The following is a 23472-nucleotide window of genomic DNA, read 5'->3' on the forward strand; positions in this document are numbered from 1 at the left end:
ATACTTATTAGCCCACAATTATTGAGCTAAAGAGATGCAAAATAAAAACTAAAAAATTAAACACTTCGAAGACAAGTTTTGGGACAAAAAATAGAAAAAACATAAACTCGAAAAACCATAAACCCTAAAACCCCTAAACCCACAACTCGAACCCCAAACCTCGGACGTCGAACCCTAAAAATCTCAAACCTCAAACCCAAAACCCCTAACCCGATATCCGAACGTTGGAGATTGTAGTTAAATTTATTAAATAAAAAACATAATTAACATTATTTAATTAAATGACGTATCAATTTCTAAAAAATATGTTATAATATAAAATTGCAGAAGTGCATTTCAAACTAACTCGACCCTTGTTGTCTCAAAAGTTTATTTTTCAATAAGCGGCAGCCTCTGGGTGAGGATTTGAAGCGGAAGAGGCGTCTTCATCCCCCGGCCAGATGGAGCCATAGCCCCAATCCTCTTATTCTCTTCCTCTCTTCTTCTCTTCTCCTGTCCTCTCCTCGTACCATGATTTTTCTTCCAAGCCAGATGCCTTCGATTCCCCACCTATCTGTTTTCCGTTCAAAACCGATCCTTATCATGTTATCCACCGACGCTCCCGCTTCCACTTCTTTGCATTATTCCGGTCGGCACTGATTTCCCCACTCTCTTCGTTTTCATTTTCTGCACTACTTTTCCCCTGCCATAGACCTCTGCAGCCGCAAATTCTTTAACGCTCTCCTTCCCTTTCCAACTTTGTTTCATTTTATTTCTACACCTTAAGTTTTGATGGACGATCGGATCCCGATGGTTCTACCCCTTGCGGACCCCCCACCATCTAGCACTCAGGAAGAAAATCCCCCGCCGCCTACTGTTGAATCTTTGTCGGCGGTGGCTGATTCTCCTATTCTAACCGAGAAGGAGTCCATTTCACCATCAGAAGCTGTTCTGGAGTCCGTACCTTTTACTACTGCTGAAAACGAACTGGTTTCGTTACCTCCTCCGGCAGCAGTGGTGGAGAAAGAAGAGCCACTGCAGCCACCACCTCGATCAATAGAACTTGACTCTGTTGCTGTTGAATCTGCTAAATGCAATGCAATCGAGGAGCAGAAGATTCCTCAGACTTCAGTTTCTTTCAAGGAAGAAAGTAACCGAGTAGCTGATCTTGCAGAATCGGAGAGGAAAGCTCTTCAGGAGCTCAGACAACTCGTTGAAGAAGGTACGACGAACCATGCATTCCAATTTGAAACCACGCCTCCCAGTCCACCAGCAGAAAATTCCAAACTTGAGGAAAATCGAGAGAAGGAAGTCCAGGAAGCAGCTCAAACTTCATGTTTGCCAGAGAAGAAGCTGTCAATTTGGGGGGTTCCCCTTCTTGAAGATGACAGGACGGATGTGATCCTGCTGAAGTTTTTAAGGGCGAGGGATTTCAAAGTGAGAGATGCATTCCTTATGTTTCGAAACACAATTCGGTGGAGGGAGGAGTTTGGTATCGACTCACTTGTGGACGAGAATCTGGGGGATGATCTGGAGAAGGTGGTGTATATGCATGGTTACAGTAGGGAGAGCCATCCAGTGTGTTACAATGTCTTCGGAGAGTTCCAGAACAAGGATTTATATTCAAAAGTATTCTCGGACGAGGAAAAGCGGAACAAGTTCTTGCGTTGGAGGATTCAGTTCCTAGAAAGGAGTATTAGAAAACTTGATTTTCGTCCTGGAGGTATTTCTACTATGTTTCAGGTTAATGACCTCAAAAACTTCCCTGGCCCTGGTAAGCGAGAGCTTCGACTGGCCACCAAACAGGCAGTACAGGTGCTTCAGGACAATTATCCTGAATTCGTAGCCAAACAGGTTCATGCATTGTCTTGAACTATTTTGTTGTTCTTCATTGCATTTATATCGTGAGAATTGGGATCTTGAGTTCGTTTTATGTAGGATGATGTCTACGTGTTTTTATTCTCCAAATAGATATCCTTAGCTTTTGTTGATGTTTGCTGATTTTGTTGAACGGAATCTCATAAGGTATTTATCAACGTTCCTTGGTGGTATCTTGTATTTTATACGATGATCGGCCCATTTCTAACCCAGAGGACCAAAAGCAAATTTATCTTCGCGGGCCCTTCAAAATCTGCCGAGACCCTATTCAAGTAAGCAAGAAAGAATTTGTTGTATGTAGTTTTTGCCCCTTTTTCATAATGATTTCGTTTTAAGTAAGTCTATGCACATTTCTCCCCATTTTTCAATTATGTATTTCACTTTTGTTCAAGAAACACTTGAATTGCTATTCAAATTCTAAAAACCAAAACAGACATAATTTATGCTTTTAAAAAATGGAAAAATAAACAAAACTTATGCATAGAAGTATGGTTTATTAGCTTATTTTTCATAAAAGCTAAAAATTAAAAACTAAATGGTGATAAACTTGCATGAATGGGGTTTTCTGAGTTGGCTTATGGTGTATATTAGATATATTCTGGGTTGTTCAGTACACCCATTAATGCTAGTCCACGTGTCAGTTTGTTAGTTCTGTTATTTTTCTCTTCTCTGGTATCAATCTGTATAAATTCTTGTGGAAGATTTTCAATAAAAGAGTTAAGGAATATTTTATGGTATCATCACTCAGCTGACTGGTGCCTTGCTCTCCACTTGGACTTGCAACAATCACATCATGGTTGCCTGGATCGTGAACTTAGTATTGAAAGGAATTTCTTTTAGCATATTGTTTTTAAATTCAGCACACGCGATTTGGCTTGATCTTAAAGAGTGTTTTTAATGGAAGAATGGTCCTCGTACCTTTCTTATGAAACGTAGTTCTGCCACTTTGACTCGAGACCAACAATATGTTATGATGCATTTTTCGAAAATGAAGAGTATATGGGAGGAATACGTTACATATCCTGGTTGCACTTGCGGTAAGTGTTCTTGTGAAGGTGTGGAAGCTTTCTTTCAGTATGAGTACCTAATGAATTTCCTCATGGGCTTGAATGAATCATATGGTTATTCCTGATCCCAAATTTTGTTAATGGAGCTTGCACCTACCATAAATAAGGTTGTTTCTTTGATCGTTCAAGAAGAACAACAAGTACCAAATTTGGCATCACTTCCTACAATCGGTCTATCATCTACTCATACTATTGCAGGTGTTTCCAAGGCACCTACACAAAGATCTTTTGTGGATCCCAATCGTTAGTGTAAAGATGTCCAATTTGCTCCCACTGTGGGAAATCTAGACATACTATAGATCGCTGCCATGAAGTTCATGGCTATCCTCAAGGCTGAAACAAGGGAAATTCAAGCCAACATACTAGTGTACCTGCTGCTAACTCTAACATGCCAACAACTACTCCAAATGTCACAGCAACAAATGTTTCTACTTCAATCGAAAAAGCCTTACCATCATATGATACTCCTACCCAATGCCATGGAATACTCACCATGTTACAATCCTAATTATCTGTTGTCAAGACTGAGGCAGAGGCAAGTACTTCATATTTGGCTGGTACTTGTTCATTTTCCAACCCGAGTGATTGTTGGATAATTGATTGAGGTGATTCTGCTGATATTTGTTTTAACCCTGCAGCTTTTTTGTCATTTGTACCAGTTAATACATCTTTGGTATTACCTGACAAAACATGGTTGACAGTAAATTATGCTGGCACTATATGTTTGTTTGATACACTTAGTTTGCAGAGAGACCTTTATATTCCCCAAATTCGATACAATTTTCTTTCAATCAATGCTCTCACCTCTGATGCTTCTGTCTTGATGAATTTTTCTCCTGATTCTTGCACCATTTAGTACATGTCCACTTTGCAAATGACCGGCAAGGTTGATCTCAAGGATGGTCTTTACATACTGAATGATTTCATGACTTCAAATGCTATGCAGACACAAATATATGCAACTTCAAGTCCAAAGACCTCCATTGATTTATGGCACTCCAAGCTTGGCCATCCCTCCCTTACTCATTTACATCATCTTAAAGATGTTCTGTATTTTGATTCATATAGTCTTAAGCATGATAAACGCTGCTATGTGTGTCCTCTTGCTAAAGAGAGGCTTCTCATTCCAATAATCACATGTCTGCTCATCCCTTTGATTTGATACATGCTGATATTTGGGGACCATTTGCAGTACCGTGCTGGCTATACATTCTTCCTTACAAGTTGATGATTGCACAAGGTACACATGAACATATATGTTCTTTTTTAAAGGAAATGAGTCTCTATTATTAATATTACAAATAAAACAAAAGCTACAAGTACAAAAGGATTATACAATAAGTATAAGAACCTAGGGATCCATAGGCACACCTGAATATTTCAACTTAGTTGATACCCCTTTAGCGTCATCATCATATCTGTACAAACTAAGAACATATAACATAAGGGCAAATGAAGGCCTCTACAACACAAGAGAAAATAAAAGCAACTAAAAAAGCGATAATCCAGGAACTAAAACACCAACGATGGACTGTCCAAAAGCACCAATAAGTAAGGAAGGAAACCAAAATCTCTGAGCCTTGATTTCATGAAAGCATCCCAATTCAGATTGTAATGAGAGATGTTGTACATGTAAAATTCCTTAAAAATAGTGCACCATGAGGAGGCATTACGATGAGCATTTTCAAGACGATCAACCCAACTGACAGATTGTTGTGAAAAGTCCTTTGATTTCTTTCATGACAGAGTTGTGAAAAATTCTTTGATTTCTTTCAAACCACAAATTGGCCAATAAGGCTTTGGCTGCGTTCCAACAAAGAATTTGTGCAGGTTTATTAAGAAGAGGCCTTCCTAAAAGTTGTCTAACCGATTCTCTACTATTCAAGCGAAGCACCCAAGGGATTTTAGAGATGGAGAACAACTTTTCCCCACAATTGGCTGCATATGAACAAAGAAAAAAGAGGTGAGAAGAGTCGTCTTCATGTTGGAGACAAAACAGACAAATTGAGGGATAAAAACAACTATTTGGCAATTTTCTCCGCAAAACTATAGACACGTTCAGTTGACCAACTAATGTTACCCAAATCATATTCACCCTTCTTTGGCTTTTAATCTTCCAATACAGTGCCTTATTTAATGGGGAAGAGAGTGCCTTATTTAATGGGGAAGAGAGTGAAAGATGAGAGGTTAAAGATTTGATCAAGAATAAACCTTTTCTCTCTAGTGAGCAAATTCTTTTATAAAGTGTCTCGAGTATCTTCTTGTTGAATACATCAGTCGAGCTAACAAAATAGCAAAATTCATGGAGGGGAAGCAACTAAAGCTAGAGATGCCCACAGGGCAGGGACGGGGATACCACTCCCCATCCCTACCCCCTATCCCATTCCCCATCCCCACGAATTTTCCCGCGGGGCTTTAGCGGTGATCCCGTGGGAATTCAACAAAAATATTAGCCACTTTTGTTTTTTTGCTTTAGTTTTTTGTTTTTTTTTATAACTAAATATAAGTATAAATTTATGTGTATATATGTATATATATATAAATAAATATATATATTACACAAACATATATATATCTATATATATGTGTGTGTTTGAAACAGAAACAGAAACATTTATGTTTTTATACACGCACATTCCCAACAGCATGGAGGGTAGCTCGGAAATCCTCTGACATGTGGATTATCATCTTTATGATCGTCTTCTGGGAACTATCTAGCTCGCCAACTCGTTCTTCTATATGGACAACAGAGCTCGTTGAACTATCCCATGCTTATACTTTCCAGTTCTTACAACTTTTGTCTCGAGTGTCGACCATTATCAACAACTTTTGTATAGGTAATTCGTTGAGGCAACTTGTCACCGCATCAATAGGGTCAACTTTCTCGAAAATTATTGAATATGGGTTTCCAAGAAGTAGACGGAGTCAGAACTTCCACTAGGTAGAACATCTGCTCTTCGAGCTCTACCAGTCTACATGGGACTTGTCCATCTGTTTCCCTGCCAACATGTTTGCATCTTAACCATCAATAAGTCAAAATTGGCTTTGATACCACTTGTCACAGTCGTGATCTTTCAAACGCGGGACGAGCGATTGTTTGACACTTGCTCAAATACAAAGAGCAAGTCAGTCGTACGATGTAGCCTCCCTTCACGTTTCGAGAGAAAATGGTTTTATAAAACGAGAAAGAAAAGTTCGGTAAACATCATTTGAAGAAAGCATTGAAGACTATGAATTGCAAAGAAAACTTAGATTGCAAATAGTACATCAAGGCTTGGTTGGGGATTCAACTAGTGGGTCTCCCAGAAAACTGCCAAATAAAAGGCGTCCCAAGCCGAAATATCACAATGTCCTGACATCAAAAGGAAAACAATAGGCTAAACTAAGTACAAAAAATAAAGATAAGGTGGTTTGAGGATGTTTGGGCATGCAATCATAGGCAAACAACGTTTTGGACAAGCATGCTCACGACAATTGGCGGCACCATACAGATCTGACAGTAGTTGTATATAATTTACCGACAGCAGCAGTTGTACAAACTGTATCGACAACAGCGGTTGTATGCGTCGGAGATACTGGTCGACGGCAGCCTGAATGGTGGCGGCAGCATCAATGAGGTCGGCGGTGGTGGCGGTGAGGTTATCATTGGTGGTCAAAGTTTATGTGGTAGGGTTTTCCATTCATTGTCAATGACTGCTAGACAAAACCCATGGTTCTGATACAATATAAAAAATAAGAAAGAATACACTTGTGCACGTAGAAAACCTTATTTCAGGAAGAAAAACCATGATATGAATCTTTTCTCAATATTAAAAGAATACAAGTGTATATATATATACAATGGCCCTTGAAAAAAAAGAACATAAACAAGGGTATAAAGATTACACAAATAACCTTATTACTCAGTAGATATATTCTGATTTGTTTAGTTTCAACCATACACTAGGCCACGTGTCAGTTCGTTAGTTCTGTTATTTATCTCCTCTTTTATCAATCTGTATAAATTCCTGAGGAAGCTTTTGAATAAAAGAGTTAGGAATATTTTATCAAACTCATGTAAAAAGAGTTGGGAATATTTTATCCAACTCATGTAAAAGCTTATAATCCAATGGTGCAGGTACATTTCTCCCGAACAAGTTCCAATTGAGTATGGTGGTTTGAGTGTTGATTATTGTGATTGCAACCCAGATTTCGATGCTTCTGATCAAGCAACGGAAGTCTCAATAAAACCATCAACTAAGCAAACTGTTGAAATTATAATTTATGAGGTATGATTGAGAGTCGTGTTTATGTCTCTGCTTAATGTTTTATTTTCATTTTATGCAAGCCTTTCTTTACTTTCTATCAATCCATGCATTTGTATGTATGTTTGCACTACAGAAGTGCATTATTGCTTGGGAGCTACGTGTTGTGGGATGGGAGGTGAGCTACAGTGCTGAATTTGTGCCAAATAACGAAGAAGCCTATACTGTGATAATACAGAAGGCAAGAAAAATGGCTGCAACGGACGAACCAGTCATCTCTCACAGTTTCCAAGTCTTTGAATTGGGAAAGGTGTTATTTACCATTGACAATCCAACCTCCAAGAAGAAGAAGCTCATGTATAGGTTCAAGGTCAAGGTTCTAAGAGAGTGAAGCATTGTAGCCAATATTTCAGTGATTGCAAAAAGGACAAAAGAAACAAGTAATGCTGGATATGTTATCCTCAATCATTCTCTGTATCTTGGTGCTTCTTATGCCCTCGATTTTTCTTTTCTTTTTTTTTTGGTATCTTAGTGCTTCTTCTGCCGTCAAAATTATTTTTTTTTCTTGCAAATTAAAATTTGTCATCTGTTATTTGATCATTTTATGTGCCGTTATCTAATTTGTTTCACTCGTTTTAGAGATGTAAATTTTGTGGACAGCGTGTAGAGGTTTGTTTTTGTTGGTTCAATGTTGTAAGAAACGTCTGATGGATATTCAAAAGAAATATAGCTGTTTGAATTTCTGCTTGGAAAGTCAACCAAATTTGAGTCTATCATTTAAGGTGGGATGCATCTGGCCAAAGAGAGCATAGTTAAGTGGCATATGAGTGTGTCAGCAAGTGTATCAACAGTCAAAAGATATATGGTTCAAACCCTCATGTTTTCAATTGTATTACAAACTAGTGGTACCAATTTAATTATGGTCCTATTTGTTTTGACTTGTATCATGATGGAAGAGGTGTGGGTTATTGATGTGGTCATTGACAATAGCTTACATTTGAACTTAGCTCTTTTGAATTATCGTAATCAAGCTCCAAGAGTGGGGCTCCGAGTAGGTCCAAAAAAACTTTGCTATTGAAAGTGTGCTTTATTTTGCGATTTCAAGATCATCCATTTGTTAGAGCATGTCAGGGTGCTAAAACGGGAAGAAAGATCTATTGGAGACGAGTCCAGGCAAACTAAGAAGGTTGGCTAAAATGGGCCAACAAAAACAGTGGTTCCAAGAAAAAGCTTTAATATACAGAATCATAAAGATTTTGGGGATTCAGGATGGAGTGGGCAGGTGAGCTTCAAATGGGAATCAAGTGGAAGTTGAGTTTATTATCTTAATAATATTTTAATGAACTTGCCTTGTGCATGATCAAGTGGATCATACTCTCATACTATCGAGGCTTTACAAAGGAAGGTGTTAGTTGAGATGAATGAATTCTTATTGAGCCTTTATTCGGAGGATTCAGGTTGTTTCCCTCTCCACGATGAAACTTATCCCCCTTCGTATCACTAGCCGACCTCTTCAAAGAATTAAGAAGAATTAAGGTAATAAGAAGCAAGAAAGGAAGTCTTGTCATAATAAAGAAAATATGTACTTGACCTGTTGATTAAAAAGAAGATTGAATGAATTATCCCTTTCTTGCCTCCGCCGCCGTCGAAACATGGAACATATAGTACCCTAATGATGCCCAACTTACAGCTCAAAAGATGGCAAATCCCTAAAATGATTCTGAAAGATTTAAGAGGTTAGTGGAAAAACTTAATTACTTTAACCAATATAGCTTTTTTCTTTCGTGAATGCAACAAGGTATTCTGATTCTCTCAAATTTAAGTGTTTTAGGTTAAATAAAGTAACAATACCACACTTCTTGTGTCATATTTATATTCGAGTAATTTGATAAGCTAGTAACAATAATAGACAAACAATCTGACACACATTCCGAATAGGTCCGTAATTTTGTATAAAACAATGCAAGTGGAGTGACGGGGGATAGAGGCCAAGCTGAAAAGCAGCTATCATCATAAGGCATCTCTTAGTTTCATATTTATTATGACCAACATAGTTAACTTTCGACTTCGACATTCTGCTTATTAGTCAGCAAGCAACTTCTACCCCTAGCTTTTTCAGCCTGTTGAGAGCTCCGAACCATACCCAAAAACATGCCGAAAACTGAGACAGAAGACTGCCGCAATATCTCAATGACGTTTTCAACAAAGTTCTGGAGATAGGCAAGTCAACATGGTTGATCCTACTTGGAAAAAACGAAAGCACATTTTTACACTATCTCCATTTTTACCTTTACTGGTACTTTTGATCTTTATTCCCAATGTTAGAACACGCAGACACAAATTAATTATTGTTAATGCAAACGGAGTTCATTCTCAGCTTATATCCTTTGCAGCTTCTCTTCTCCAATAATCCATCTAGTCAACCAACTAGGATCTTCGGCAAAGAACTTGCACGGTGAAGGAATGATTCCAAGATCCACACCAATTTCATCATACTCCTTCAAAGCCACCTCCATGTCCTCTTCAATAGAAGCATTGTCAATCATATCAATTGCACCCATGCGTAAAAGATCAGCATAGTGCATCTCCCTTTCAGGATCATTCTGGAAAGACATCATAGCAGGGCCCTGTAGATCAACATTCCAAAGCATGTCAATTCTTCAATCACAAGGCGACAATTCAAACCAAGATTACTTCAGTCAAATACAAACACAACTTTGAACAAGAGATGCGTGTTAAACTTATCTTCTGAGCTTGAACTTTGTCTTTATGACAGAGGGAACCTTTAGCCCCATAACAACATCGGTAACATGCTAATGAAGTAACTAGTAAACATGCAAAACTATGAGGCCTCTCTTATTAAAGATGTATGCTAGGAAAAAAGTGAAAATTTACCGACAGTTAGTAGCTGAACGTGCAGATGTCAAGGTGATGTAAACCAAACTAGAAAATTTTATTAATGTTTAAAAGTTATGAATAAAAGAAGACAAGCAGTCTATTTATAATTGAAAAGCAAACTAATCCTAAATCTAATTCATAAAATAAACGAATCCGAATTCTAATTCTAATTAATAAAAGGAACTAATTCTAATCCGAATAAATTAAGGATTTAACCACAATATCCTATTTCTACTACATTCTATCCCTTCCAAACAAAAAACCGTTCCCAAGCTTTAAAACAAAAATGAACATAGAAATAAAACGATAAGCCACTTGAATGGAAACAACTTTGAAAAGCTAATATCAATAACATCCAAATTTCATAAGTTGAGCTAAAATTTGTCTTTTGAAACGAAATAAATTTTGCATCAAAATCATCATCATTTAGGGTTTCAATGTTATTTCTGCACTCATAATCTGGGTTTCAGAGTTTTCTTAAATAGAAAAAATACCCAATACAAAGTACGAAAAAATAAATACACAAATATATCCTAAATACACTGAAAATATAAACAATAAAGGAAATAATCAACAAACCAGAATAAACCTTGTGCTAAAACTTCTGCCACCAGCAAATTAGGATGAAAGAAAAATTTTGCCGAATTGTAGTCCACAAACTTCAACTGTGGAGAGCTCAGATTGGATTTAAGAGATAGGTAGAGGAGAGAGCCTCACATTAGAATCTGACAGACTCCAACAACTTTTTCTTAACCTATAAACATAACAGTAAGGGACCTGACAGACTCCTAAAAGTGTTTCTTAACCTATGAATCACTTGGGACAGAGAAGATTACAGGGATAGAGAGAATTTCCCTTAACAAGGTTATGGACACAGGTGGAAAAAAGAGGATAACATCTACCATTTTTTCTTTTTCTTTCTTTTACTTTTTTCAAGGAGACCAGCCTCTTTATTAATAGTATAAAATTCGAGGTAGAGTTATACAATGAACGAGAACAAAGAGACCAAAAGGCTACAGCTTCTTTTTTCTATACATTTGTCATACTTTGATAAAGAGCATCTCTATTGATTTTAAAAGACAAAAAAGAGGAAAAAACAAAAACAAAAAACAAAGAACAAAAACAAAAGAAAAAATTCTAAGAGCAAATCACAAAAGACATATCAGGGTGCACGTCAAATTATAACTGTTCAATACGGAATGACCAACAATCAATTACCTCACATAACTCAGAATAGTGTTTATATATCTCATTGCTTTCATCTTGATCGCCAAGTAATGTACCACCATACCAACCGTTGGCTTCTTCAACTGATGTCAATGCAAGGTACCTAGACACCAACAAGCAACTATCATTTTAATTATAACCTAAAAGCTCTTCTGATAAATATTCAACAACCACAGAAAGATAAAAGAGCATTTCCGATTTGAAGATTATGCACCTGGCATTGATTCGAGAGAATTATGGTATTATGAACAGAAGTCCATCTTCAATAATTCATGACAAGAAAGTACGTGAATAATTAATGAACAGAAGTTAATTAAATTGTTTTATTCTTCCTATAAGTAAAGGATTCCACCTTCCAGAAACATGAGCTACACCTATCAACTTTTATATTGCATATAAAAACTTTTTAAACATAGTTTTAAAAAGAAACAAGAAACAAATTTTTATGTTATGGAGTTTGATATGCTTAATCAATTTTTTAGTAGGTTCCTCATGAATTTTATGGAGTTTGAGTTTTATAGTGATATGAATAGTAGAACTTCATAGTTGAAACATTATCTTTTGTTTTGGATGTTTTTCTTTTATATTGCAACCCTTGTATTGATGGAATCTATTCTTAATGCTTTTTACTCTTGCCAAATATTAATTGATTTCTAATTTAAGTTGGAGCTTGGAAAAGTAAAACTTAAATTTAGACTTCAGAGTGCCTAACCAATAGAGTAACTAACACGTGATTGAGGTTATTTTATCAGAGCTTGTTGATTATTTCTAAAGGGAGTTCTGGATCTTAAGTGACAACGAGACCAGTCTACTCACAGTGTGACAGTGGGGTAAATTGGATATATTATTAGAAGCAACCAAAGAAATTTTCTTAATGCCTTGTTAATTTATAGGAAATAGACTTAAACAGTAATGTTCACTTTAGAAATTAACACGAGTTCATTTGAGCTCAAAACAGGATGTTGATATTTTAGAAAATTCTCATACTTAAATATTGCTGCTAATTTAAATTACATCTAAAGCATGATATGTGTCTTTTAACTTTTCCCTTTGAATATGGTCTCCAATAACAACAAACAAACTATTGAAAATAACAATAAAGAACTAACACACATATTTACGTGGAAACCCTAATACAAGAAGAAAAACCACAGTAGAGAATTTCTTATTATTTTCTTATGCAACAAAATGATACAATAGGGGAAACTTAATAGACACAAGAGCCTAATTAAAAGAGGATAGAATAATTAGGGTAACATAAATTACAAAAATACCCTTGGGCTTTCAACACACAACAAGCCCACTAATTCTAACACAAACCAAGGCTAAACAAGATTAGCAAGAAGGGCCAAGAAAACAAAGATATTCCTACCTCAAAAACCATGCATTGCAGGTTTGTCAGAACTATAAGAACAAGGTATAGGAGAAGTCTCAATGGTATGAGCAAAGTAATTTAAACAATTCAATGCTATTAACAAATTTATGGACTGCCTTATTGAAGTCTGAATTGAATGGAGGTTGTGACATAAAAATTCCATCTTCAGCCCCCCCTCGGACGCACAACTTAAAGCCTTCTATTTCAGCAAACAATCCTGACCTTTTGGAGGTTTGCAGCTCCAAAATTCAGACTTCTAATTCTTTCCAGGTCAGTAAATTCATGCTCTCCTATCAAGCACTTCAAATACTCAAAACTCCCCAATATTAACTGTAAAGTTAAGAGGCTCCCCTTGTCGTGCCGCCATTGACAAGCCGACCTCCAAAACCTTGGAGTCTCCATTTAGTGTCAGTAGTCAGGAGTCCTTGGGGTTTCCAAATGGTTTCAATTTCAAGAATAATGAAGAAATCGAAGGGGCTGACCTATCTTCCCTATTTGATGAAGCAAGTGTTGTTCCAATTAAAGTTCCCTCAGAATTGCCAATGGATCTGCTGCCCTCAGTCAATGATTGTGGCATCATCTTGGTTTAATGAAAGATTGATAAGTCGTCTCCCCTCTCATTAGCCTAATGAAGATAATCTCTTGGAACACTAGGGGTTTAAATGACATCACAAAAAGAGCAGCATTGAAGAAATTCATAAAAAATCATCATCCGGATGTTGTCTTGATACAAGAATAAAAAATGGAAGTCATCAATTCTGTCATTATAAAATCAATATGGAGCTCTAGAGACATCGGCTGGGAATTCGTGGAATCATTAGGTGCCTCCGGAGGAATTTTAACAATGTGGGACAGTAGTATAATTTCTGTTATACAGGTGATTAAAGGGAGATTTTCCTTGTCAATAAAATATCTCTCCCTAAGTAATCAGATCTTCTGGATCACTAATGTTTATGGACCCTGCGGATATAGTGAAAGAAAACTGATTTGGCCAGAACTGTCAGCACTTACAGCTGAGGCATGGTGTTTAGGTGGAGATTTTAACATTACAAGATGGGCTCATGAAAGATCCCCTTTCGGCAGAAACACAAGAAGCATGCATCATTTTAATAAATTCATTGCAGCAGTTAATCTCACGGAATTACCCCTACAAAATGGGAGGTTCACTTGGTCAATGGATGGTAGTTCCCTTTCCAGATCATTGCTTGATAGGGTTCTTTATAAACAAAGATTGGGATAACCTTCTTGAAAACTCCGGGTCTCTCGCAAAACCCGCCGCCATCTTCTCAGACCATTTCCCCATTTTATTAGAAGCTGGTGCCATCATCTGGGGTCCCTCTCCCTTTCGGTTTTGCAACAGCTGGCTGTTGTCCAATGAGTGTAACCTTTTAATTGAAGAAACAGTAACCAACTTCACTCACCATGGATGGGCTGGTTTTATTCTACATGAGCAATGGAGAAAGATAAAGGTAGCTGTTAAAATTTGGCATTCCACTACGTAGGCCAAGCTTAAAGAAAAAGAAAAATCTATCCTTGCGGAGCTGGAAATTTGTGACACTATAGCAGATTTGATACGCCTAAATGAGGACGAGTGTGTATTCAGATCAGCATTACCAGCAGAATTACTTAGTATTTACCATCTTGAAGAGCGCAACCTTATTCAGAAAAGCAAGCTTAATTGGCTATCTGTTGGGGATGAAAATTCTGGGTTTTTCCACCGTTTTCTGAATGCAAAGAAGAGGAAAAATTTAATTTCAGAATTGAAAGATACTAATGGGGTGATGACAGCTTCTTCTTGTGATATAGAAAGGATAGTGTTGACCTTCTTTGGTAGTCTTGATACTAAAATCCCAGGTAATAGATCCATCCCTCTCATCATTGATTGGCCTTGTATCACTCAAGCTCAGAATGCTGCACTAACTTCCCAGTTTCCAACAGAAGAAACATTTTTGGCATAAAAGCTCTTGGCAGGAACAAAGCCCCAGGGCCCGACGGTTTTACCGTGGAATTCCTCATCAAGCATTGGCCTATTTTCAAAGATACTTTTGAAGCCTTGTTGAAAGATTTTCACAGCAATGGTAGATTGAATGCTTGTATGAAAGAAAATTTCATTTACCTTGTACAGAAAAAAGAATTGGTCTTGGAAATGAAAGATTTTCGTCCAATCAGTCTCACTACCCTATCTTATAAGGTAGTAGCTAAAGTCCTAGCAGAACGGTTAAAATCTATAATGGACTCAATCATCAGCCCTTACCAAAGTGCTTTTATAGAAGGAAGACAAAAACTTGACCCTATATTAATTGCTAACGAGGCTGTAGAAGATTATAGGGCAAAAAAGAAAAGGGTTGGATCTTGAAGCTTGACCTTGAAAAGGCCTTTGATCGAGTGGATTGGAACTTCCTTGAAAAGGTTTTACGCCAGAAAAAATTCAGTGCCAAATGGACTGCTTGGATGATGGGTTGCTTAAAGAACCCTAAATTCTCAATATTTATTAATGGAAAACCAAGGGGCCGCATTATAGCTTCAAGAGGCATCCGCCAAGGGGACCCCATTTCTCCCTTTCTTTTCCTTCTAGTAAGTGAAGTTTTGGTAGCAATCATCAATAATCTTCACTTTAATGGGCAATATGAGGGTTTTCTTGTGGGTAAGGATTCAATCCATCTTCCCCTACTCCAATTTGCTGATGACACCCTACTTTTTTGCAAGTATGATGATCAAATGCTTCTCAAGTTGAAGGATGCCATTAGACTTTTTGAATGGTGTTCGGGGCAGAAGATTAATTGGGAGAAATCAGCTCTTAGTGGTGTAAATATAAATGATGATGAATTGTTTCAAACAGCAGCCCGACTTGGTTGCAAGGCAGAAAAATTACCTATTCTCTACTTAGGTCTTGATTACTACTTTTTTCCTTCATATCTTTATGAAAAAGATTTCCTGTTTCCAAAAGAATGCCACTTTAGATATCAACACAAGAGGAGAGAGTCATCTAATTTGTTTACAATGAAGCACATAAATTAACCGAAATATCAGTTAAGTATTAGTATTCATAGAAGATTTACCTTTGGAAGATTTCCTCATCACTGAAATTGTCAGTAGAAGAAAGTTTGTTTAAATCATAGAAGCCATCAATTTTTATGTTATCCTCAGTCATACAGACTGCAGCTTCATGTGAAACACCTTTGGAACCAGGGCCACTTTCTTCATACTTCCTCTGACCAAACAGCCAATTCGGGCTTTTGAGTTGAATTTCACTGCATAAAAGTCACAGTTTAGTTCGATGCCGCTTCAATAACTGTTCCCAGCATTTACCAAGTTTAATTAGTCCATATGCAATGAACACAAAGATCAAAAGTTCAAAGCGAATAAATGATACCAACTCAAAATATAAAATATAATCTAATGAAGTTCAATAAATGTGCCTCCTTTCCTGATCTAGCCCCTCAGATAACAAGAGAGATTAAAAAGACCATTCAAGATTAATAAGAAAATTACGCTGCATCAGGTGCCATGCTGGAATTTCCTGTACTACCTCCAGGTTTCTGATCAGGCTCACACCAAAGCCTTACATTCTTTATTGAACCACAAGTTCGTTCAATCAATTTATCAAATGATGTCAACTTCAACCTAGAAAAGTCTTCTCTGCATGCTGGAATAGGTTCAAGCGTCACCGCCGTTTCTCCAATAGAATTGGAGACAGCTTCTGAACTGAAAAATAAGAGTTAGGAAGGAACTAAATAAGACTGACAATGATTATATGCTATTAATTTTTACTATATGTGGTAAATGGAAAATTCAGAATGAACTCCTTGCAATTATTCAATAAATTGCTAACAGTATCAAACAACAATAACAGATTCTAGATCCTTTTGAGAGGTATCCTCCGGCTTTTCCCTTGCATTATTATACCCAGAGAATAGTTAATCAATCCTCTCCCAAGTCTTTAGTAGATAATTCTGACTCTTTAAAAAAGAAAGTGTGTACGAGCGTTCCTATGAAATCTGAGTGTCTTCACAGTGCTTCAAGGAGTTGGCATCATTTGAGGACTCACATTTGGACTTAGTTCTTGAGAACCATTTTCAGTTGAACACATTAGGGATGAGGAGGAACAGTCGGTTCATGATACAAGGTTGGTGCTCCTTAAAGAAAACAAGACTAGGACAGTTTGCTAAGAACTAAAAGTGTCTCAAAAGACACCTATATGAGTTTATTGAGATAACAAGGCTCCCATTGCTATAACTCATAATTCAATCCTACATGATCAGACAAAGCACATCGAAGTTGACACATTTCATAAAGGAGAAAGTTGATCCAGATGTAATATGCATAAGTTATCTTCTCACGACAGAACAAACATCAGATATGCTAACTAAAGGTCTTTCGGAAAGACAATTGATAAACTTCTTAGAAATCTGGCTGCCGATATCATACAAACCAGCTAGTGGGGGAGTGTTAGATTTCCTTTTATCTCCTGCAATATTTGATGTTTATTATTGTATATATTCATCATTTATGTCTAAGATTTTTTCATTTTTTGTAGTCAGTCTTTCTTCTAAGACTTCTATATTAGAAGACGTGTTTGATTCTTTTTATGACAAGAACACAGTCTCATTTATTGATAATAGACTGATAACCAATACGACAAAAGCTCATAGTACAAGAGAATCATACAATAAGTAAAATTGCAAAACCAAACAAAGATTAGGAGGTGCAACCGAGCATCTCAACTAGGTTGACACCCCTTAACACCCTCATCATATCCAACAAAATAAAGGACCAAACAAAAAATAAATAAATAAAGTCGATTTGGGGGCTAAACACGGCCAATACAAACCAGTAAGAAAAATATAAACGACTCTAACAAGACTAGAATAAAAGACAGTCAAACAAAGAAAGTGCAGATGGAAGAAATATCAGAGGTCGTTGCCCAAAAATGAATCATCAAATAGAAGACATATTTGATTCATTAGATAGAATGATAAAAACAGCACTATTTCCTTCTCAATTTCAACTCACGAATACTTTCTAGGGATGGAAGTGCCTTGATCAAGGAAAGGTTTGTGTCAATGTGTGTCTCTCAAAGAAAATATGTCCTTGACCTCCCAAAGAGAAGGGTATGCTCGGTTGTAAGCCCTCTAATACTCCTAATGATCCTAACTACACCTTAGGGAAAGAAACACATTGGCTAATATGGAACAATATCAAAGACTCATTAGGAGGCCGATTTGCTTAAATCACACCAGAGTGATATTTGTTTTTACGTAAGTTTTGTGTGTCAATTTATGAACAATCCTACTAAAGAAAATATGCAAGTTGTTTATAGGATCCTCATATACATAAAAGGAACATTTGGTGAAGGATTATACATCAAGAAATCAAAGAAAAGAGACGTTGAAGTATTCACAAAAGTTGATTAAGGAAGCTCAAAAGTTGACGAAAGACCGAATACCTTTGTATGGGAAAATTTGGTCACTTGGAGAAGTAAAAAGCAATTTCTTTTTTCGTGAAAGGAAACCAGCCTTTCATTCAAATAATATAATGAGACTAATTCTCAAATTACAATAGAGATGCACATTGAAATTAGGAATGTTTCTTCTTCCGTAATTACTTGTTTTTTTACTTTTCTGTAATTTTTTTTGTGTGTATTTGTTTCCTCTATTTTTCACCCCAATGTACTGTTGATCTATTGCATTTTTTCTTTAATTTCTCCCAACATTTAAATTTACCGTTGTAACTTCATACATAGTAAAAATAAAAAGTAAATTTAAAAAAAGCTTTGTAACTGAGAAACTTCTAATGGCATAAAAGCTGCAGAAGAATCACAAATAAACTTAACTTCATACCCCAATCCTCAGTTAAGTCCACTGTAGTTAAGGCACAGCCGGGTGCTCGCCTGAGGCAAGAGGCGAGGCAAATCAAGGCCTTAATGCCTTGCTAGTACCCAAGGCAAGGTGCTCGCCTTTGGCGCCTTTTAGACAACTTGAACATACGATCAAGGCAACCAGGCACTCACCTTGTTCAATTGCTCGACTTTTTTTAGAAAAAAAGACATTCTTATCTAATAGGATTAAAAGGAAGTATCAAAGTTTGTAAAAATAAAATTTAAGAAAAATCTAAGAAAGGAAGGAAAAATAAAGAAAAAGAGCCAAAGTAGAAACAGAATCATTCTTATTTCTGTATCTTTTTTCTTTTCCTCGAGATTATTTGAGCTAAATTCTTTCTAATCTTATGTAATTTTTTATTTATATTATTATTATTTATTATTTTATTAACTGCGCCTCACTTTAATCAGACGACACCTTTTGTTGCCTCTTGCCTTGGGGTGATTAAAAAGTTTGTTGCCTTAGAGTTGGCCTTGCTTTGAAAACACTGGTTAAATCTTAATTTGTGGTGATTGAGGCATGATTTCTATCATCTGTAAGCCACACACCACGATTGAAACAAGAAATCAAGTACCCAACAAATATATTTACTGGAAATGCACGAGCTCAGTTTTGATAAAGACATGATTAATGTAACTTCTAAATGAATCTCATGGAGAAATTGTACAAACTGAATTCTTGCAACTCATTATGTAGTACTCTAAGACCTGCTATGAACGAAGGTCAATCCTTTTTGTGCAAGAATAACAGTCAGTACATACGTCAAGCAACACTAACACTAACTACCAACATAATAGCTGATACATCTAAACTAGACTGAAACATAAAAGTACTTTCTTTTAAGGAAACCTAGAATTACTATATGCATAGAATGTTGTACACATATCAATGCTTTCACGGAACTGCATGAATAATTGCTTCAACAAGGCCCACAAGGTGCATATACAATTGAAAGCTCCACAACATTATGACTAGAATATACAGTCGCGACTGCTGACATTATACCACTTATCTGGAAAAAGATCATCTCCAAGCCCTGATACATGAAGGTAATAATCAGAATCCAGTTCCCACAGAGCAGGCTTCCCTTCTTGTGGTTGAAAGTAACCTAAAAATCTGGTAACACATGAGTAAGAAGACGTTTAAGAACATGAAAAGGTGAAGAAAGCATAATGTTATTCTCTAAATAGTGAAATAATAAGCTTGAGAAAAGAGAATGGAAAATAGAAAGTATGTTCTGTCTGAAAGTGAATGGTATTCATTGACAAGACTCCATGATCATACAAATTTATTGCATCTTGTTTTTCACCATCAGTGCAAGTATTGCTATAATAGCGTTTGATAGATTTGATAAACTCTCTTGATTGGGTGGTAGCTTTCCATTTGCCCTGCCTTTCAGGGAACACCTAATTTGTGAACAAGCATTTATTAGTAAGAAACGAGAGTGTCAAAATATAAATAAGTTTATATGAACTTAGATCCATGCATGTATAAATACAGTGTTGTGAGCAGCAGAGCCACCATATTGTTGAGCAAGAGCATCCCCCATGCTCTGATACATATCCATAAGGGCTGCAGCAATGCTACTATCAGGATCCACTTTAGGCATATTTGTCAAACCCATTGCATGGAGTTGGCGGCCTAAAGCTGCAAGACCATAGGCATATTGGGCAACATTTGTTCGATCCAAACAATCAATGCAGTTTGTACGCAGAACTCCACTTTGGAAGTGTGATGCTTCACTACTATAACTGTTTGTTTTGTCATACTGATTAGATGCAGCCTCTCTCTCTCTATTACTAACAGTACTTAATGTTTCGTTATTGCTCCCACTTCTGGTAGGATCCCCTGAACTAGCTCTCAAATCTCGAAGAGAACCATCCCTATTAGAGAACAAGTACATACACATACCTATAAATAACCAGGCACAAAACTCAAAATGACCATACACACAACAACAGAAAAAAAAAAAAACTCTCTTATTGGTTGTGATTGAAGGTAAGGAGCACGGCACAAATATAAAAGGATATTCAATAGTGATACGTTATTCTTAAAAAAATTTAGGACATAGACATGTTTGTTCAACCGTACACACCTTTTGAAATATATATCACTTTTACATAACGAAGGAAATTCAAAGACAACAATACTAAACTTTATGCAATGATTTTGATGTATTTCAAACTTAAACTTCAATATTTTTTTCCTTATACCATTATCTATCTATTTAGTATAATCTACCAGGGTTCAATACATGCTTAACAAATGCACAACTAGTCTTCAACACATGCCATTGAGTTAATAAGTGTTGGAGAGTCCACGTGTCTATAACAGACACGATAGCCAAACTAAAGTATCTATGATTCAGGAATAAAAAGTTCCCCATCCTTTTCAAAAGAAGAAAATGGCAAGTTGACAAAAGTTCGAAGCATACCTTGAAGTGTCTGTTCGTCTGATTTGATTTGATTTTTTCTTCATAACACTGGGTTTACCACTATAGTAAAAACCAGTTAAGTCAAGTGCTTCACTTGCCACAGCACCCAAGACAGCCAATACGTTGGCAGCTTTGCTATGATCACCGAAGAAATCAAAGCGTTGGATCAGAACAAAAGAATGCATACAGATAAAATACAAACTGTATTGGGAGGTTCTTTATAATTGGAACAAACATATCACCTCTTAGCAAATTTATGAAAGTCCCAGTGGATAAATTGAAGATGATTCTCCTCAGAAAGAATTTGGTTCAAATACCCAACGGCACTTGCAAATTCACGTCTCAGCATCATTTCTCTAGGCCTTTTCTCAAAAGTCTGCATTTAACAAGCATCATGAGAATAAATAATACCAGAAACAAACTCAAATTGATGTAGGACACATTTTGGGGTAGTTGAATAGTTGATGTTCTCAATGAAATCAAGTCTCTCCTTCAAAAATCTGACGTTCAGTAGAACTTACATCCTTCCAGGCTTCATTAACTCTTAAGTCAATGGAATTCAAAAAGACATTCTCAAATCATCCACCATTAATAAACCTTTTCGAACTTGAACCTCTAAAAGATGCAAGTCCCCAGTTTTGCGTCCTCAATTGTAATATCAGCTGGTAAAAAACCCAGCTAGGTTCTTCACCTGAATAATAGCACAAGCAATCCATAAAATTGAGATATGGCAAGCAATCCTCCCAGGTCTTGACCACTGGCTTCAAAAACAGCACCCTTCCAGCATTTCAAAGGCAAATTTTTAATAAGAATCAATCCACCATAACTCTTAATAACTCCAGGATGAGAATGAATAGAATCTGACAAATTTTATAGTGTTAAGAATAGATTACCATAGTTCAACCGTTTTCCAGGAATAGCAATACCTGAAAAGTTTCTTTCACACTTAAACATGGCCTTATCATCCATGAATGGATTGATAACAACTCGGGACTAAAAATACTCTTCTAAAACCTCTTTAACCTCCTCCCAAAAGTAATGAAGCATTAATCTGGTGACTACTGAAGAAAGATCAAGATGCAGATTCAGCAGTTCAATCTCTTTTCTAACCCAAAAAGAAGAGGTATCAGGCAATAATCTCTTATCAAAACACTTTTCTTTTCCATTTTGAAGATTTTCCTTTTGCTTCACCATGCCATTAAAACTACGCTTTGGTGAAAAAGAAAAGTATCTAGCACTAACTTTCTTGTTATCTTTCAAGTCTTTGGAAGAAGAAGAATCCTGAAAATCTTCCAAATTAACGATGGTGCCCATAAAATCATAAACTATTTCCCAAAAAATTAGCCAAACGTCTCAACACCAGCAGAAACTTGAATATTAATTTTTCCATCAGTAGATGACGAGAGAACACAGTCAAGGAACCATCCCTCATTTGATCAGTATTCATCCTTCATTTGATCAGTATTTAGAATTTTTTTAAAATCCGTGATCATTTGATCGGTATTTTGAAAGTCGGATAACCCCAAAATCTTCTTTTAACTTTCTTATGGATGAAGGACAACTTCAAGGGAGGTTGTCAAAGTTCCATCAAACTCTCTTCAAGTCTTCAAGGAAGCAGTCATGTCTTTCTTACCAAATAGAAAAGTAGGTGTTTCAAATACAGCAGCTTTTCATCTCCATGGGACAACTAATCAACAAGGAGGATAAATGGCAAGACAGAGAGGAGATGGAAGGGCAAGGGTGATGGAGATCAGTGAAGAGAAGGCCAAAGGGGAATAGAGGTGATCGAAGTTAAAGAAGATAGTTGGACAGAAGGGGATGCAGAGGGAAAGAGAAGTTAAAGGGAGGGGTAGTAATTATGTTTTTTTTTTACATGAGGTAATTATGTTTCCAATAGTATTTTTTTAGGAATTGAAAATAACTTCCCCCTCTAATACATATCACAATTTGTGCCTTTCCCATAAAAATTAAAGATCATAGTATGTACCTTTATCAAATTGAGAACAATAATTGGATTGCCATATCTTTCTGCAAGGTCTTCAAAATGCAATTTTGTAGCTTGATATGTAGGATCGTATCGTTGTACTGAAAAGTAAAAAACAATTAACATAAGGATCCTTTTATGGTTGTTCCTTTATTTATTATTTCATTTTTGGAGTGTGTGTGTTGGGGGCGGGGGAGGGGGAGGGGGAAGAGGGTGAGGGTACGGTGTTTTTCTTTAATCATTGATTGACTCATGAGCTTAAGCTAATCGGTAACAGCAAACTAATATCATATCATTCAGCATTCCCCTTCACTTTTGGGCTTGAAATACGAAGAAGACTCAACAAGTGGAAATCAAATTTAATTGGGGAGGAAATAACATTGCAAATGCTTACGCTTTCAAGACCACCTGCTCTGATATCAAATAAATTATCAATTTGACTCAAAATCTCAAACTAATTAATATTTTACCATTCAACAATTTTTCATTCAGAATATGGAAGAAAAA

At 36.5% G+C, this 23472-nt stretch overlaps 2 protein-coding genes and 1 long non-coding RNA gene across 4 annotated transcripts in view; 1 reads left to right on the top strand and 2 right to left on the bottom strand.

The window, feature by feature from the left end:
* Window positions 1–339: 339 nt before the first annotated feature.
* On the top strand, window positions 340–7926 carry LOC101203958 (patellin-3). Its single transcript, XM_031881063.1, has 4 exons — window positions 340–1833; window positions 2005–2129; window positions 7042–7192; window positions 7305–7926. The coding sequence occupies exons 1-4, from the start codon at window positions 772–774 to the stop codon at window positions 7557–7559; spliced, it is 1593 nt and encodes a 530-aa protein (XP_031736923.1). The 5' UTR covers window positions 340–771; the 3' UTR covers window positions 7560–7926.
* Window positions 7927–8957: 1031 nt separating this feature from the next.
* Window positions 8958–23472, bottom strand: part of LOC101218023 (phosphoinositide phosphatase SAC1) — a 29058-nt gene continuing 14543 nt past the window's right edge. Inside the window, exons 7-16 of one of the 2 annotated variants that reach the window (XM_031881062.1) lie at window positions 22969–23066; window positions 21224–21357; window positions 20982–21116; window positions 20046–20430; window positions 19832–19953; window positions 19553–19663; window positions 16161–16373; window positions 15728–15919; window positions 11285–11396; window positions 8958–9795 (exon numbers count right to left, since the gene is read on the bottom strand). In XM_031881062.1, the coding sequence (XP_031736922.1) occupies window positions 9547–9795; window positions 11285–11396; window positions 15728–15919; window positions 16161–16373; window positions 19553–19663; window positions 19832–19953; window positions 20046–20430; window positions 20982–21116; window positions 21224–21357; window positions 22969–23066 (1751 nt within the window). In that variant the 3' untranslated portion in view covers window positions 8958–9546. Of the gene's footprint in view, window positions 9796–11284; window positions 11397–15727; window positions 15920–16160; window positions 16374–19552; window positions 19664–19831; window positions 19954–20033; window positions 20431–20981; window positions 21117–21223; window positions 21358–22968; window positions 23067–23472 lie in introns of both variants that reach the window. The other variant, XM_031881061.1, reaches the window with a different exon arrangement.
* LOC116402107 lies at window positions 12428–15532 on the bottom strand. The gene is made up of 2 exons (XR_004214535.1): window positions 14491–15532; window positions 12428–14392 (listed from the first exon to the last, which is right to left on the bottom strand). It is a non-coding gene; the product is annotated as an uncharacterized LOC116402107 (long non-coding RNA).

This window comes from Cucumis sativus, chromosome 2, assembly GCF_000004075.3.
Source record: "Cucumis sativus cultivar 9930 chromosome 2, Cucumber_9930_V3, whole genome shotgun sequence".
NCBI lineage: Eukaryota > Viridiplantae > Streptophyta > Magnoliopsida > Cucurbitales > Cucurbitaceae > Cucumis > Cucumis sativus.